Consider the following 17,033-nt stretch of genomic DNA (forward strand, 5'->3'; position numbering starts at 1 on the left):
TGCAAATGTAAAATACGAATTGGGAAGATTCCTATGAACTGATAAGGAATGATTTCTAGGAGATACAGTAAAGTGTAAAGACAAAGTACAGAAGAGTATATATAAAATGCTACATTTTGAAAAATAAAGATGGGGAAGTAATTATATATATGTATATATATACATCCCATATTTATACCTACATCAATGCAGATATAGATAGACGGTGTATGTGGTTATTTATGTATTAATCTTTAAAAGAATAAACACAGGAAGGAGAAACTGGAAAACAATGAACTTCATAAGCTACAAGCACGGCATGAAGCGGTGGGAGGTAGGGATGCCAGAGGTGGGGGAGGGATCGACACTTGGGTGAGTATACCATTTTTGTGTGACTTAACTTTTGGAAACATGTTAAGGTTCTACACATACAAAAAATAAAACTCCATCTAAGGATGTGGGAGGGAGGAGGGACCCTTAAACTTAAAAGCAAACGGAAACAGCGCACTGGACCACAAACCACTCTCCTTGGAAGTCTGAGAGCTCCAAGTCGGCAGGACACGGTAGGGGTCAGCAGTTAAACCAATGTCTTCCTACAAAGGGCCAGGAAGACTGTTACAAGAGGGAAAAGAGGAGCCCCACTCAGTGACAGTCCTTTAATCCGTCCCTTTTCTGCCCTACCTTTGGCATTCCTCTGGAGCCTCATTCATTGGCTCATTCAAGGCCAAAGTTATCTCCATGCTGAAAGGTCATCCCTCTTCCTCCCCCACCCGAGATCAGAGCTTACTCACTTTACGGAGATGAACCCCTGTCCCAGGACAGGGTGAGACAAAGTGTACCTGGTAAAAGGGTCCGTTTTCAGGAACAAGGGAAGGAAGGTGATCCTTGGCTGTTGTCACTCTTTACAAAGAATCTGCTAGTTCTACCTATTTTTATCCATATTAAACAGAGTTTAAAGAAAAAGAAAACTAAGACAAATGAACCCAACTCTATTCCACAGGAATAACATAATCCCACTGCAAGGGGGTGGGAGGAAAGAATCCAAGTAACCTATGAACGCAGTATGTGACTGTATACCTGCGGTCTTGGGGTCGGACACGGGCGAGAGGGGGCGAGAGCCGGGGAGAGGGTGGGCAGAAGCAAGAGTGATAAACAAATCCTGGACTCGTGTTTGGGAGTGTGCTTGTACAGGAATGTGGGCAAAGCAAACATAAAACCATCTTAGACATAGTTTAGGACTGAGTGAATGAGAGATAAACGTATTGATATTGTTGGGAGCCAGGATTCTTACTGCGGAACAAGGGACATAAACATGGAATGAGACAAGGTAAGAAGGAACCCTATGGGAATGGGCTGGAATTATGAGGTATCAGTGTGGACTTATTATTTCTAAAATACACGTATGTATGTATATATGCACAGAGATGTGTACTGGGGATGCAGTGAATACACCTAGTGCTCAGCTGGTGTCTAGTACTATTCCCCCCTAAAAACAACCTAGGTTTTTTAGAGAAATAGCTGATTCTAGGACTCATACAGATAAGCCTGGAACAACTTGTTATGCCAGGAAGTAAGGAAGTACTCAAAAAAACGAAGAGGCATGTCACCAGAACAAAGAAGTCAGCGTGAAGGGACTCCCACTGGCGAAATCTGAGACAATATAAGCACCCAAATACTTAAGTACAGTAATCACGAAAAAAGAGGAATGTGTCTACACCAATAATAAGTAGACAGGCAAACAAACAAATATTAAATGGGCTCTTGCTTAGAGTAAAACACAAAGGGCTGACAGGTAAATGTGACGAGGTGCTGGGGTTGGAAAAATCATCATTTCTGCAGCCATTATAGTAAAGACTGGCTCAGGCAAGAACAATCAACAGATGCAAAATCTAGAGAGAAATTTTGATGAGAAGCAGGTACCTTAAAACTTAACAATGTCATATACTATAAAGCTACAGTAATCAAGACAGTGTGGTACTGGCACAAAAACAGAAAGATAGATCAATGGAACAGGATAGAAAGCCCAGAGATAAACCCACGCACATATGGTCAACTTATCTTTGATAAAGGAGGCAGGAATGTACAGTGCAGAAAGGACAGCCTCTTCGATTAAGTGGTGCTGGGAAAACTGGACAGGGACATGTAAAAGTATGAGATTAGATCATTCCCTAACACCACACACAAAAATAAGCTCAAAATGGATTAAAGACCTAAATGTAAGACCAGAAACTATCAAACTCTTAGAGGAAAACATAGGCAGAACACTCTATGACATAAATCACAGCAAGATCCTTTTGGACCCACCTCCTAGAGAAATGGAAATAAAAACAAAAATAAACAAATGGGACCTAATGAAACTTCAAAGCTTTTGCACAGCAAAGGAAACCACAAACAAGACCAAAAGACAACCCTCAGAATGGGAGAAAATATTTGCAAATGAAGCAACTGACAAAGGATTAATCTCCAAAATTTATAAGCAGCTCCTGCAGCTCAAGAGCAAAAAAACAAACAACCCAATCCAAAAATGGGCAGAAGACTTAAATAGACATTTCTCCAAAGAAGATATACAGACTGACAACAAACACATGAAACAATGCTCAACATCATTAATCATTAGAGAAATGTAAATCAAAACTACAATGAGATATCATCTCACACCAGTCAGAATGGCCATCATCAAAAAATCTAGAAAGAATAAATGCTGGAGAGGGTGTGGAGAAAAGGGAACCCTCTTGCACTGCTGGTGGGAATGTGAATTGGTACAGCCTCTATGGAGAACAGTATGGAGGTTCCTTAAAAAACTACAAATAGAACTACCATATGGCCCAGCAATCCCCCTACTGGGCATATACCCTGAGAAAACCATAATTCAAAAAGAGACATGTAGCAAAATGCTCATTGCAGCTCTATTCACAATAGCCCGGAGATGGAAACAACCTAAGTGCCCATCATCGGATGAATGGATAAAGAAGATGTGGCACATATATACAATAGAATATTACTCAGCCATAAAAAGAAACAAAATTGAGCTATTTGTAATGAGGTGGATATACCTAGAGTCTGTCATACAGAGTGAAGTAAGTCAGAAAGAGAAAGACAAATACCGTATGCTAACACATATATATGGATTTTAAGAAAAAAAAATGTCATGAAGAACCTAGGGGTAAAACAGGAATAAAGACACAGACCTACTTGAGAATGGACTTGAGGATATGGGGAGGGGGAAGGGTAAGCTGTGACAAAGCGAGAGAGAGGCATGGACATATATACACTACCAAACGTAAGGTAGATAGATAGTGGGAAGCAGCCGCATAGCACAGGGAGATCAGCTTGGTGCTTTGTGACTGCCTGGAGGGGTGGGATGGGGAGGGTGGGGGGTGGACGCGGGAGGGAGGGGATGTGGGAACAGGTGTGTGTGTATGACTGGTTCGCTTTGTTGTAAAGCAGAAACTGGTAAATAAAAAAAAAATTCATTATGCTTTGATACTTGCTACCTACCCCAGTTTTCATTAATAACTATGTATTTCTTTTTCATTATGTACTATGTTTTTCATGATTTTTCTTTGTCTTTCTAGAACTTATTGTATCTTCCTCCATATAAATCATATGCAATATAAAAAAAAAAAAACTTAGCAATGTCAACCCAAAGACTGCTTATTAGTTTCAAGTGAAAAAATTCTAACTCTGCAGTAGTGAAAGCAAACAAAATTTTACAGGTGATCAAAATTTACATCACCAGTGAAGGGCAGGTGGGCATTTTGTGCCTCCAAATGTGACACCCTAAGAAGGACACAATGTCACTTACATGGTATTTTAGTCTGGAATGCACAACCTGAATGTAAACATGAGGAAATATTAGAGAAACAAAAATAAGGAAACTTTTGTTAAAAAAAAGAAGTACCAGGCTTCCCTGGTGGCGCAGTGGTTGAGAGTCCGCCTGCCTATGCAGGGGACGTGGGTTCATGCCCCGGTCTGGAAAGATCCCACATGCCGCGGAGCGGCTGGGCCTGTGAGCCATGGCCACTGAGCCTGCGCGTCCGGAGCCTGTGCTCCGCAACGGGAGAGGCCACAACAGTGAGAGGCCCGTGTACCGCAAAAAAAAAAAAAAAAAAAAGAAGTACCATATTCTTCAAAAATGTCAATGTCACAATAAACAAAGAAAAGGTGCGAAAATGTTACAGATTAAAGGAGACTAAAGAGACATGAGAAATAAATACAATGCCTGATCCTAGACTGGAGGGGAAAAATGCCAGAAAAGAATTACCGGATCAACTGACAAAACACAAACTATTTAAGGAGTAAAGGATCATAATGTATGCAAGTTATTCTTAAAGGACAAGAAAAAAAAGTTTTATACACACATGCATACAGAGTACGTGAGAGAATGAGAGCATGAATGTACAAGTTTGATAAAGCAAACGGATCAAAATGTTACCAATAGGTGAATCTGATTCAAGAATATAAGGGCGCTCTATGTACTATTCTTATTTTGGGGAACCTTTCTGTAAGCTTAAAATCATTTCCATGTAAGAGATATTTTTAAGTTCACATTTACATTTTTAAAAAATCAAGAGTTGCAAATTATATCCCAGAGACTTAGGTTAGAGGGTTCTGAATAGTTACCCACATCACAGATGGTACAGGTTTATTAGCACAGTCTTATTAAGCTTTTCCTTGAGCTCTACTATGCCCAAACTATACAAAATTCTCAGAGCATCTTCACCTTTTCAAGCTTTGTCAAAAAAGAGAAAGAGCAAAACAGACAGGCAAACAGACAGAGAGAGACACAGAGAGGGAGAGGAAAAAGTAAACTATAATTCTAAACAAATCTAACAAGAAAACCAGGCCTTTAAAAAGTTCTAAAATAAAAATAATTCTACATGTTAAGAAAAATGATTCTTTACAAACTAGTTGGGAAATAAGTTTTCAGTGACAGAATTAGCTCTACTGAATGCTTAACAGATTCTGACCTGGAATAAACATGTCCAGTATTCTAACACAGCTGTTAAATTTAATAAATTCTAATGCTACACTAGAGAAGAAAATCATTTCAAAGCAAAATCTGTTAGGTTTTGTGTATGTTGGATGTGGAGACAGGAAATATGCATATGCAATAATTATAATACAAGAATTTCACTGAAACCAGAAAAAATAGCTAACGTAGACAATTGCAAGGCAACGGTACAATGCAATATTATTAATGCTTAAAAAATTTCTTACAGAAAAACTTCCAAATGTGAAGACCTGTCCATCCATTAAAAGTACTGCCGTGTGGTTGCTGCCTGCAGTAACTTGTGTGCTAGGGCCTGGCAATGCTTGAACAAGAGTGGGACATCCCCTAGGTTAAAAAAAAAAAAAAAATTAAGTCAATTTCTTACAAGACCCAACTGAAATAAAAAACAATAAACAATGCAATAAAAAATAGAAGAGATAAAAGGCACTAATAAGAATATTCAGCAAACACTTATTTAGGTACTACATGCCTGTCTCCATCCTATGTGTTAGGTACACAAAGATGAAAAAGACATAATCACTGACTTTAAGGAGATTATTAAAAAGATTTCTTGAGTTTACTACCCTAACTATGGACACATAATTTTTACTTTTTCTGAAAGACTGGTGCTACCTTTGTTTTAAAAGAAAAAGAAAATGTTACCTTATATAGTGAATGGCAAGTTAGAGAGCTCTATAAATATTTGTCAGGTGAAATAAAAATCATGTGCTGATTTAACAGGAATTCAATCCAAGAACCATACAAAACAATTAAATTTATGTCTTCTTTTCTACTTTTTTCCACTGAACTGTCAATTATTTTTATGTCTTCTTTTCTATCATTTTTTCACTGAACTGTAATTTTAGATTTTGACATATACAGTAGTTAATGAATTAGAATACAGTATCATGAGAGGCACCGCAGCAGTGGCTACAAGCTCAGGCTCTAGATGTAGACTGCCTGGGTGTGAATCCTGGCTCCACCATGTAGTAGCAATGTACCATGACTTTGAACAAGTTACTCATCCTTTTTGTATTTCAGTTTTCTCTTCTATTACATGGAGATAATACTAAACAGTATTTACCCCATAGGGTTCCTATGAACAATAAAGAAGCTCACATATGTCAAGGGCCTGGATCAGTGTCTGGTACACATTTAACAATTAATAAATGGTAACTGTTATGATAAATGGCATCCCTGTATTCATCATATCTATCCTTGTAACCCTCGTTATATCACTTTATTTACCACTTTCAGTAAACATCATCTATAACGAGAATAATCACACTATAGAAATAGTCCACACATAATAGGAGAGCTCTGTTTTTGAGACAATGTAGTTATAATACTTTAAAATTTTTTAAATTACATAATTTTTTAATGATTATTCAGGCTGCAATGAAAAATGAACTGGGAAGAGGCAAGACTAGCAGCTGGAAACCTAGTTAAGAAAATGTCACAATAATCTGGGTGAGTTATGGTGAAGGCCTGAAATAGGAACAGTGTGGACTGAAAGGAATGAATGGATTTGACAGGTCTGTAAGGAATAGTACTGACCAGACTCTGGCAATGATTGACATGGGACAATGAAGGTTTTCTGCTTGAGTAACAAGGTAGATGGTGGTAACATTCCCTTAAGCATGAGAATGAATGAGAGCTAGGAAGAGGAAGAGAGAAAAGATAGTTTTCATTGTAAGTCTCTCTAACATTTAGGTATGGACAGAGGAAGAAGAAGAGCTCATAAAATCTAGGACATAACAAAGAATGAACTCTGGGAAAATGTGGTATGTAGACAGTCATTTCAAGAATAGGGAAATAATGTACATGCTGAATGCTCTAGAGACAGATACAAATGACCACCTGATTTTGCAAGAAGGAAGTCTCTTTGGTGGAGTAGGCACAACACTATGTAGCAAAGGAAGAGTTGACAGTGGGGTCAGAGACTAATGCAAAACCCCTTCAAAAACCTCAGCACAAAAGGGAAAAAGGAGAACCAACAGCTAGAGGGAAAATGGAACTGAAGGGGAAGCTCTGTCCTTTTTAAGAATTTGCAGAAGTTTAAAAGAGTGAGTAAAGATAAGGACATATGGTTCAGAGGGGAGACAAGAAACAGAACTAGATCCCTATGGAAAAGGCAGAGAGGTTTCACAGCATGGACAGGAACAGCCCCCTCTTTCAGTGTAACATGAAGAAGGAGGAAAGAAGTAGTATGGATGCAGGCAGGTTGGCAGAGTTGCTGGACTGAAGAATGTCCCACCTAATGTTTTTATTTTTGCTGTGATGTGAACAGAGGTCACGTGCTGAGAGGAAGAAGGAAATGGATGAGGAGAGAATTTAAAGATTATGGAAAGGGTACGGTGGTGAATGGAAAAAATAAAAACCTAGACCAGAAGTTTTTAACCCAGATCCAAATGACTTCTAGGAAGTCTGAAAGTGAACTTCAGGAGATCTGTGAATCTTCTAAATCTGGAAGCCAACTTTTAAGTGTATATTCTTATGTCTGTTTTTCTGAAGAGACAGCCTATGTCGTTCATCACATTCTCAAAAGGTCTTAAATCAAATAGTTCAAAACTACAAACCAGGAGGATCACTGCCTACTGTAGAAGGATTGGTCCAATCTACAAATCATAACAATCTGTATAAGTATGGTGATTTATTTTTTTCCAGAAGCCTAAGTTAGACATAGAAAATATAGGTAGGCCGATTCACGCTTGAAGTTTTGCCATGCCTTAGCATCAAGACCCAAGAGGGTGAGAAAACTGAGGATAATGGTAAGAGCACCAGTGAAGAGAATAAATGACAGTCTCTAACCTGAGTCGGAAAAAAACTGAAACAGGCTATAGACACTAAGAAAGTAGAGAGCTGTAGAGAATGAAATACTGATAAAGCCAAAGATCAAGTAAAGTAATGCTAAGTAACAGAAGAAGAAATTGTCATCAGATCATGGGTTGCTTAAACTTAAAAATTCAGAGTTGGAGCTATGCTAGATCCGTAATGGGTCCTGGGAATGACCACCATGAATGCTGAAGTAAAGTTCACTAGATCTAACTCACGGCGTCAAGGTAACTGTAGTGTATGGGACCCTTCACGAGTGTCACAAGACTCAGACTGGGAAAACACCGTGAGCCAGATACTAAATTTTCAGTGAATGAAAGGCAGTGACTAAAACGTAGGTAGGTAGTAACCAAAGGGAGGAGAGCAGAATGGCCCTGCCTCAAAAGAGTAGTTTTTACTTGAGGATACAATAACATGGCTAGGAACTGCAGTGAAGGTTAAGTGGTTCTCAAATCTGAGGTACTGGGAGTTTTGGCAATAAACAATTACCAGGTCAAAGGGCTGTATGGCAAACTAATGTCCTCACAGAAATGTCCAGTTAGATTCAAACAGAGGATTCAAACAAAGGATTAAACTGCAGACAAGTGAACAGTACCTAAAACTGTTTACTTGTCTGCAGTTTACAAAGCATTTTCATATAAAATGTATCACTGGTTATCAAAATAACTCTATGGGTAGATCTGAAGCCCTTTAACAAGAATTTTCCCAGAGTTAGTGGCAATTCTTCTAATAAACTCTTTTCATGATACCAGAGCCCATTTATTAAATTATTTGGTAAACACAGGAAGAACAGAAAACAAAAATTATATGTGTATGTGTATGCATGCCAGGCATTTTACAGACACTGTATTAATTCTTTAACAATGCTATGGGATATTTAAACTAAGGCTTAGTAAATTATAGTCACATAGCTGGTAAGAGATGAATCAAAGATATGAACCTTGTCTAAATGGTTCCAGACACCATGACTGTGTAGCTTATTAATGCAGAAGGAGGATATAGCAAGAAAATGATGAAACTCAGAAACATTATAAGAATTATCCAAATTCTACTGAAAAAAGAAGAATAAAAGCATCTAAATGCTATAGTCCCTTTCCCAACATCCAGGTTTAAGTTTACTGAAAAGAGTAAAAGAATTTGGAATTCAGAGATTTAGGAGCATACTGAAGAAAATAAACAAAAAAGAGGGTTGATAGACTCATGTCATGAGTGAATGAATGTATTACAGCCCTCAGAAGCTTTTTGACATTTACTTTTAAAAGCAGCAACAGTAACAGCCAACATTTACTGAGCATTTACTACAGGCTAGGCCCTGTGTTAAGTAAACAACACCTATCATCTCACTGAACAACAACCTTCTGAGAGAAAGATACTTATTCCCATTCAAAAGGAAGAAACTGAGACACAGGAAAGTTAAGTAATTTGGTCAAGGTCACATGGGCACCAAGTGATATAATCAGACTCAGTCATCCTGGCAAGACACCACATTAAATAAAGAGAATACCAATAACACGTTTCTACCTTTAGCACATGCACACTACAATATTTATCTTACATTAATCACACATTATTAATGTGTGCTATACAACAAATTTCAGTTAAAAGTGCTTGATTACTAGAAACTTAAAAAAAATACCTTCTAACTTTATTTCAACTAAATATCTATAAATGTTTTGCTTCATGGTAGTTAGTTAATATGTATGCTATTGAGGCTTTGTTCCTCCAGGGATTGTTCCTCCATACACATGGTCAATTCCTTTTGGAATTCATAACAGTTCCTGACTCCTGCCTTCCAAGTCCCAGATAGATCCAGGCAAACAGGGTAACTGGAGTGTTTACAGCACAGACGGTTCTGGCTGGTTTTCGTTTAATCCACCAGGCAGTGGTGTAGGCGTTATTTCACTGCATTACCCAGCCTGGTGCTCCCCACTCCCATGGAATCAGCCTTCCAGTTACAACTCAATCAATGGAACCAGGAGTGAAAATTCACATGTTGGAAAAGAACAACTTTGGGCAGTTAAAAGAAATCCCACCAGAGTTTAATCTCCTTAAAAAACCCTAATTATTTAATTTCCAACATTAAAAGCTATCCTACTTCATGAAGATATATTCGAAACTATTAAAAATACTTAGCATATTGCCATGATACTGTCACCGGAGCAATTCACTGCAAGTCAAGGTACGGTGCTCCCTGGCTGATGATCAGGACCAGGAGGCAATGTTTTTAGGTAGCCTCTTCATTTTAAGAGCTGACTTGAGATCCTTTCCGTTCTACAGCCGTTACACCTCAACGTGGGGTGGCAGGACTTGTGCTTACGCTGTTCATTCTTCACACTGTGCAGGCACCTTAGGGCTGTGATTTGATTATAGATATGATTTCCACTATTTCCCTCCCACTCAGTCAAGACCAGGAAACACATACATTTGCTAAATCTTTTCTGTGGAATGATATACAAGTACAGAGTCTGATTTGTGAGAAAGTGGCCCCTTTGTGGCACACATGACTGATGCTCCATCATGTCTAACTGTAACGCACCTTTCCCAGGTTATGTCATGACTCACAAAATAATCTCCAGCTAAATAACAAAAGCAATAACGGTGATGATGACGATAATAATAAATTCTCTTCTGTGTCATGAGTCTTCCGTGAGAAACAGAACAAAAAGTTTCCAAATTCTTCTCCATGCATATTACAAACCCTGTCTCAGTCTCTGCATATGAGTGATGTTGTTCAATTGCGACACAAAGTAAATGCTGCCTTCTAATACCTGTGACAGTAATTGCTCAACCCTGCAAAGCCACTGATATTCTGAAATTTCCAATGTCCGATACACAAATGCCATACTTGGTGACATCTGATACAGTAATCTGTGAAAGACCTTTTGCTCTCTTTCCAAGCACAATATTTGTCCTTAAGATTGTGATAGTTTTATAAACGTCTTAACAAGTGTCAAATATATGTTGCACTTGCGTTTTTAGTGAGAAGTTCAACTCAATGGTATCTCAAATCGTCTCTTTTCATCAGTAACAATGGTCATCGAAGTAACTAAGGACGTTCCTTTCATCCTCATTTTCTGTGCACTGCAGGACCTGACACTGCCTTTTAGGGATGGATGGCGTTTCTTAATCCCAGATGCACAGTAGACTGTGGAGAGCTTTTAGGAAAGAACTGATGCTGGCATCCTATCCAACCCTTGCTGCCTCCATCTCCCATCCCCAACGCCCATCTCCCAACACACACCTCATAAAAAGTCTAGATTTAGGGTCCAGGCATGGCATTTTTGAAGTTCCCCAAGTAATTCTACTGTACAGGCAGGATTAAGAATCACTGGTCCTGGGGCTTCCCTGGTGGCGCAGTGGTTGAGAGTCCGCCTGCCGATGCAGGGGATATGGGTTCGTGCCCCGGTCTGGGAAGATCCCACATGCCGCGGAGCGGCTGGGCCCGTGAGCCATGGCCGCTGGGCCTGTGCGTCCGGAGCCTGTGCTCCGCAATGGGGGAGGCCACAACAGTGAGAGGCCCGCGTACAGCAAAAAAAAAAAAAAAAAAAGAATCACTGGTCTTTACCATGTAAATGGCATCATCCCTGCCACAGTAATGAACTGATTTCAGAATAAAGTGAAAATTATGGATTTTATTTAATGAATGGAGTGATTCACTATATGTAAATGAGAAACCACATAGTTCCAATTGCTTCTGGCAGGTATCTGGTGACTATAGGAAGAATCAGGCAAGGGTAGAGAGACAAAGAGAAAGGAGGTTCTGTGGCAAACTGAATTGGTGAGTCAAGTCTAGCCTGAAGCTGCCCTATATATCCCCAGACTTATAAATAAACCTGGTTTCAGTGGTGGGGCAGCCACACACATGGACCACTCAGATCTTGAAGACTACCTGCTGCAGGGAACATAAATGATGAACAGCCCCAGGTGCTGTTCCTTTGGGTCCACGAGGCCATTCTTCCCCTGGGAAGCTACCAGCCTGTGACTGAGCACTGTGAAGGTATGCATGCTGGCCCATCCTGCCCAATTTGGGACTCTTCCAAATGCAACCTTGGCTTGAGGACACCCCACTGGCCTGGCTAAAACTCAATCAGAACTTCACTGTAACCTAACTCTTCCTACCCCATTCTTCTTCCCTCTTTCCTTTCACAGGGGTCAGATCTACATCAGGCCTATTCCTGCTCTTTTCCCTTTTATCTTTCACAGCAGTTTTCTACCAATAAACCCTCTGCACATCTAATCGTATCTTAGCATCTTCTTCTTGGAAGACCTGAGTTAACAAAGATGGATTTTCTATACTTTTGACCAAAAGCACTCTCACTGTATTAAGCAGAAATGGAATCAGCTGCTGTAATGAAAGCAAAGTAACAGGGAATTAAACAAGACAGAAGTTTATTTCTCTTTCAGGTAAGCACCCAATTATAAGGAGCTGATGTGGCAGTTCCATGGTGTCGGGGACCCAGACTATTTCTATCTTGTGGCTCTGCCATTCTCGATACATCGTTTCCAACTTCTGATCGCTATGATGACTTTTCCAGCCCCTGACGCCAGGCATGGACTCCAGGCAGCAAGCTGGGAGGGAAGAGGGAGAAATGGAAGGGTATCCTCCTCCCCTTCAACAGCATGATCCCAAAGCTGCACATATCACTTTAGTTTACTTGGTCATATCTTGCTGCAATGGAGGCGGGAAAATGAAGTCTTTGGCTTCATGGTCATGTCACCAACTAAAACTCTATTGCCAGATGAAGTAGGGAAGAATGGATATTACAAAATGTCTAGTAGTCTCTACCACAATTAGTTCTTCACTATTCTGGATAAGTCAAAACAGTTTCTCTGAGTGACCATTAGATTTTGTTTGAAAATTATGGAAAAGCTTCAATGACTTCATGTTAATAATTAGACCGAAATTTAAAAACGATAACATCAAGGAATATGAATAAATCTATTGCTGATTTGTTAAAATGCTATTTGGGGATAGTCACTGTCTTATCCATTGCCATGAACAGCCTTTAAAAAGATATTAATTCTTAAGAATGCAGTAAGATCTCATGATAATCATAATCACTCTTACAGTTTAAATGTATAAGATGTAAATCAATTTTTCTCCCGAAACTACAAAATCATCTATCCCCACAAAAGCACTCAACCACAAAATCAAGAATAACCAATAACTTATGGGCCACAGTTTGCAAAACAGCGGTATAAATACTTTTTCAAGTGTAGAAATATATATTTAGAAAGAAAGAAGGAAAGAAAGGAAGGAAGAAAGAAAGAGAAAAAAAAAAACCACTCAGCATCTTCACACAAAAAGTTAAAGTACCTGGAATTGACATCTCCATGTCCGAGCTGCCCGTGCTGCCCGTACCCAAATGTGTAGACATCGCCATTCTCCATCAAAACCACTGAAACCAAAATCCAGAGCATTATTTTTTCATTGTATGCATTTCATATTTCTATCACAACTATATTGAAGGCAGTGCAATTTTCACTGTTTACAATTTGGAGAGCCATTAAAAATATGCAAGTGAAGCATCGACAAATTTATATTTAATGAGAAATAAATATAATTTCAGTTCTGTAAAATATTTTTGTAGGTTATAAAAATGTATAATGTTTTCATAATATACCCTTTAAAATTCTTATAAATGCCATTTAATAACATTAATATTTAATAAAACATTGGTTTGGGTCAACTGTAAAGTCTTTTTATAATGAGTAACTACATACAAAATGTTCCCTCACATCTAGGATAATTATATAGGTAGATGGGTTTGAGCTCTGCACAGTTATGTACAACATCAATATGTCTGTCAGAACTTTAGTATTTGTCAATGTCTTATCAAATAAGGAAACATATTGAGTATCACAAGAAAGAACGTAACATTTTTTATGTTTATGTTGAAGAGTACAACCTAAGCTATATAATTCAAATGTCAATTATTTACTAGGAATTGAAATTTCTACTTTTTAAAAAAATATAGAAATTTGTTGATGCACATCTCTCACTGAACAGTAACAAAGTTTGTGACCGGATTATAAAAATCACAGAATTGTAGAGTTCAAAGGGATTTCAGGGATTATTTTACCTTCAGGAATTTCATGAATTGAATTATAAAATAAGTCCATGAGAAGACAGATTAGAAGTCAGATCTCTACATGTACCACAATGTTTACTGCAGCACTATTTACAACAGCCAGGACATGGAAGCAACCTAAGTGTCCATCGACAGATGAACGGATAAAGAAGATGTGGCACACATATACAATGGAATATTACTCAGCCATAAAAAGAAACGAAATTGAACTATTTGTAGTGAGGTGGATGGACCTAGAGTCTGTCATACAGAGTGAAGTAAGTCAGAAAGGGAAAAACAAATACTGTATGCTAACACATATATATGGAATCTAAAAAAAAAAAGAATGGTTCTGATGAACCTAGGGGCAGGACAGGAATAAAGCTGCAGATGTAGAGAATGGACTTGAGGACACGGGGAGGGGGAAGGGTAAGCTGGGACGAAGTGAGAGAGTAGCACTGACATATATACACTACCAAATGTAAAACAGATAGCGGGAAGCAGCCGCATAGCACAGGGAGATCAGCTCGGTGCTTTGTGATCACCTAGAAGGGTGGTATAGGGAGAGTGGAAGAGAGACACAAGAGGGAGGGGATATGGGGATATATGTATACATATAGCTGATTCACTTTGTTATACAGCAGAAACTAACATAACATTGTAAAGCTATTATACTCCAATAAAGATGTTAAAAAAAAAGAGAAGTCAAATCTCTAGACAATCATTTTATAGCTTAAAAGAGAGAGATTCTGTAATAAATATGCTTTCACAGATTTGAGAGATACTGTCACACTATAGCTTTTAAACACACTTAACAGACTACATTTGTCAAAACTAAGCAAATAGGTTATTTAGCACAATTGTAAAAATGCAGTTATACCCTAAAGTTCCAGCCGCTACCTGAATGGTGAAATCCACAGCTGACTTGTACTGCCCGGAGCTCACAGTCAAATCGCACAGAGCCTGGAGGATATGTTGTGATTTTGCTTGCATCCTTTTCTCCTCGTTCTCCACTTCCATCTGTAAGTGTTATAATTTGTAATTAAGCCATTATTCATCTTCAAAATAAAATTTAAAATCAGTTTACTATGGAAAAACAAGAGAAAATGTTAAAAGGAACAAGCAAGAAGAATCTGTAGCTGTTAGAAGTGAGAGATCAAGAATCTACCTGCAAAGAAGTAATTTTGAAAAGATATACTATATACTTCTGTTTGCAAATATCACTAAATCAGTAAAAACAAAGATAAGGTCTGGTTACAGATAAAGCCTATTAATCTAACCAGTTATGTAATGTAAATGGGTCATTAAGTTATAGAAATAACAAAATTCTAAATGTAATAGTTTATATGGGAAAATTTAGTTTACATAAAAATAACTGCATGCAAAGTCATTTAACAATTGTTTTAAACTTAGTGATATTGTTAGTGCTAGCCATTTAAAAAAAAATTTCTAGCTGACTGGCAAATGACTTAGATTTCCCAAACACATCTAGACCTTGACACTCAGCCAGTCTGTTCTGCGGTCTTCTTCTGGCCCCCAAACACAACTCTGAACCAAACCCTCTGTTTTTATTCCTTCTTTCCTCCTCCCTTCTTTTTATAATTTCCTACCATAAGCTTGCTTTAAGGCCCTCCCTCCAACCCTGGTTTCTATATTTGACTTTGAATATTCTGGCATTTTAACCATAAAATTTTAAAAACACATTCCAGAATTTAACAACTTTACTTTGGAATGTGTAAATAAGAAAGGCAACTTACTTTTCTTAGTCTAATACTATACATCAACTAAAATACAACCTCTATGTCATCAAGATTCAAATTCCTTACACGTGGAATAAATGTAAATCTGGATGGAATTCCAGGTCAACAAGCTAACTGCTTTGTGATATAGTAAATCTAAACAAGTGTGTATATATAATATGCAGATACACATGTGGATCTACAGATACACATTTTAAAATAATTCTGTATTTTCATTACCCATTTTAGAATACTAAGCAGAATAACATCAAATCATTTCATGTTTTTTCTATCTAATATTTCTTTTTCTATCTAATATTTCTAACCTTTAGTACTATCCAGGTAAGACAAAACTGGCCTAAATTATGTGTTCCATTTCTATAACTAAATGACTCTAGCATTTCAAAAAGTTTTAAACTCTTTACAACATTAGGACAGTAAAACCTCACTAATTCGGAATAACACAGATTGGGCTGGCCTATATAACTTACTGAAAAGGTCTTAATTATAGAATGTTTAAGTACAAGTTCAGTTTTATTACCTTCAAGCAGTACAGATTATAGATTAAATGCTATTGACACAGTAAATAAAATGTGGTTACCTACATTATAATTCAAAATAGGCCTATATTACATAAAAATGTACCATAAACATAAAAGTCCTTTAACATACAAGAATTAATTGCTGGACCCAGAGGCTGAAGGCACGTTGAAGGAATCCTTCATTCTTGAGCCCTTGGTTTGAAAAGCTAGTGATTTTAGACAGGTTTCCCCTTATAAGTATGACCCTGAAAATTCAGAGGAAGAAGTTATTTTGAATTTTTTACTCAAAAAAGATCACAAATACTGTATCTGAAGTACCATAAATTTTGAATTAGTGAGAGGTTTTACTATAAAAGGAAAAAGAATATGATTCTTCTTTTGCTAAATTATCTAATGTGGGTTTGCCAAATTAAATCTGCAAGAATGGATGGGCTAAAAAAAAAATCACAAAATTTAGTTTTACTCCATCAAAAATGCAATATACTCTTAGTTCAAAGACTCCTCATCTTGGAAAGGCAGTGAAATGGTTAAGTATAAACAAGGGCCTACCCATAAAGGAATAAGTATCTTCCAAAGACTATTTAAATAAGATGACAGATATATAAAAATTTTACAGCTTTATCTCAATTGGTAAAAATATCTAATTATTAAAACCAAGTCTGATTTAATATAGAAAACAAATTGTGTTCATCTGATTGTGCCAGACCTAACTAAGTTCGATGCTTCCTTAATTTCAGTTTATATAAATGTATTGATGCCTAGTTAAAGCTTTTACCTTTGAATCTGGCATTCTGCCCTCTCCCTCGAATCAGAGATTAAATATAGAGACAAAGCCCACAATAGAGACAAAGCATCAGGGAAGGAGGAAAAAAAA

The 17,033-nt window shown here is 37.7% G+C and overlaps 1 protein-coding gene across 6 annotated transcripts in view; it reads right to left on the reverse strand.

The window, feature by feature from the left end:
* MYCBP2 (MYC binding protein 2) overlaps window positions 1–17,033 on the reverse strand; it is a 269,886-nt gene that overhangs the window by 155,106 nt on the left and 97,747 nt on the right. For all 6 annotated transcript variants that reach the window (XM_060080239.1, XM_060080242.1, XM_060080241.1 and 3 more), the window contains exons 19-21: window positions 14,779–14,898; window positions 13,125–13,206; window positions 5,200–5,317 (exon numbers count right to left, since the gene is read on the reverse strand). In XM_060080239.1, the coding sequence (XP_059936222.1) occupies window positions 5,200–5,317; window positions 13,125–13,206; window positions 14,779–14,898 (320 nt within the window). The remainder of the gene's footprint in view (window positions 1–5,199; window positions 5,318–13,124; window positions 13,207–14,778; window positions 14,899–17,033) is intronic.

The sequence above is a fragment of the Mesoplodon densirostris genome, chromosome 17 (assembly GCF_025265405.1).
Source record: "Mesoplodon densirostris isolate mMesDen1 chromosome 17, mMesDen1 primary haplotype, whole genome shotgun sequence".
Lineage (NCBI taxonomy): Eukaryota > Metazoa > Chordata > Mammalia > Artiodactyla > Ziphiidae > Mesoplodon > Mesoplodon densirostris.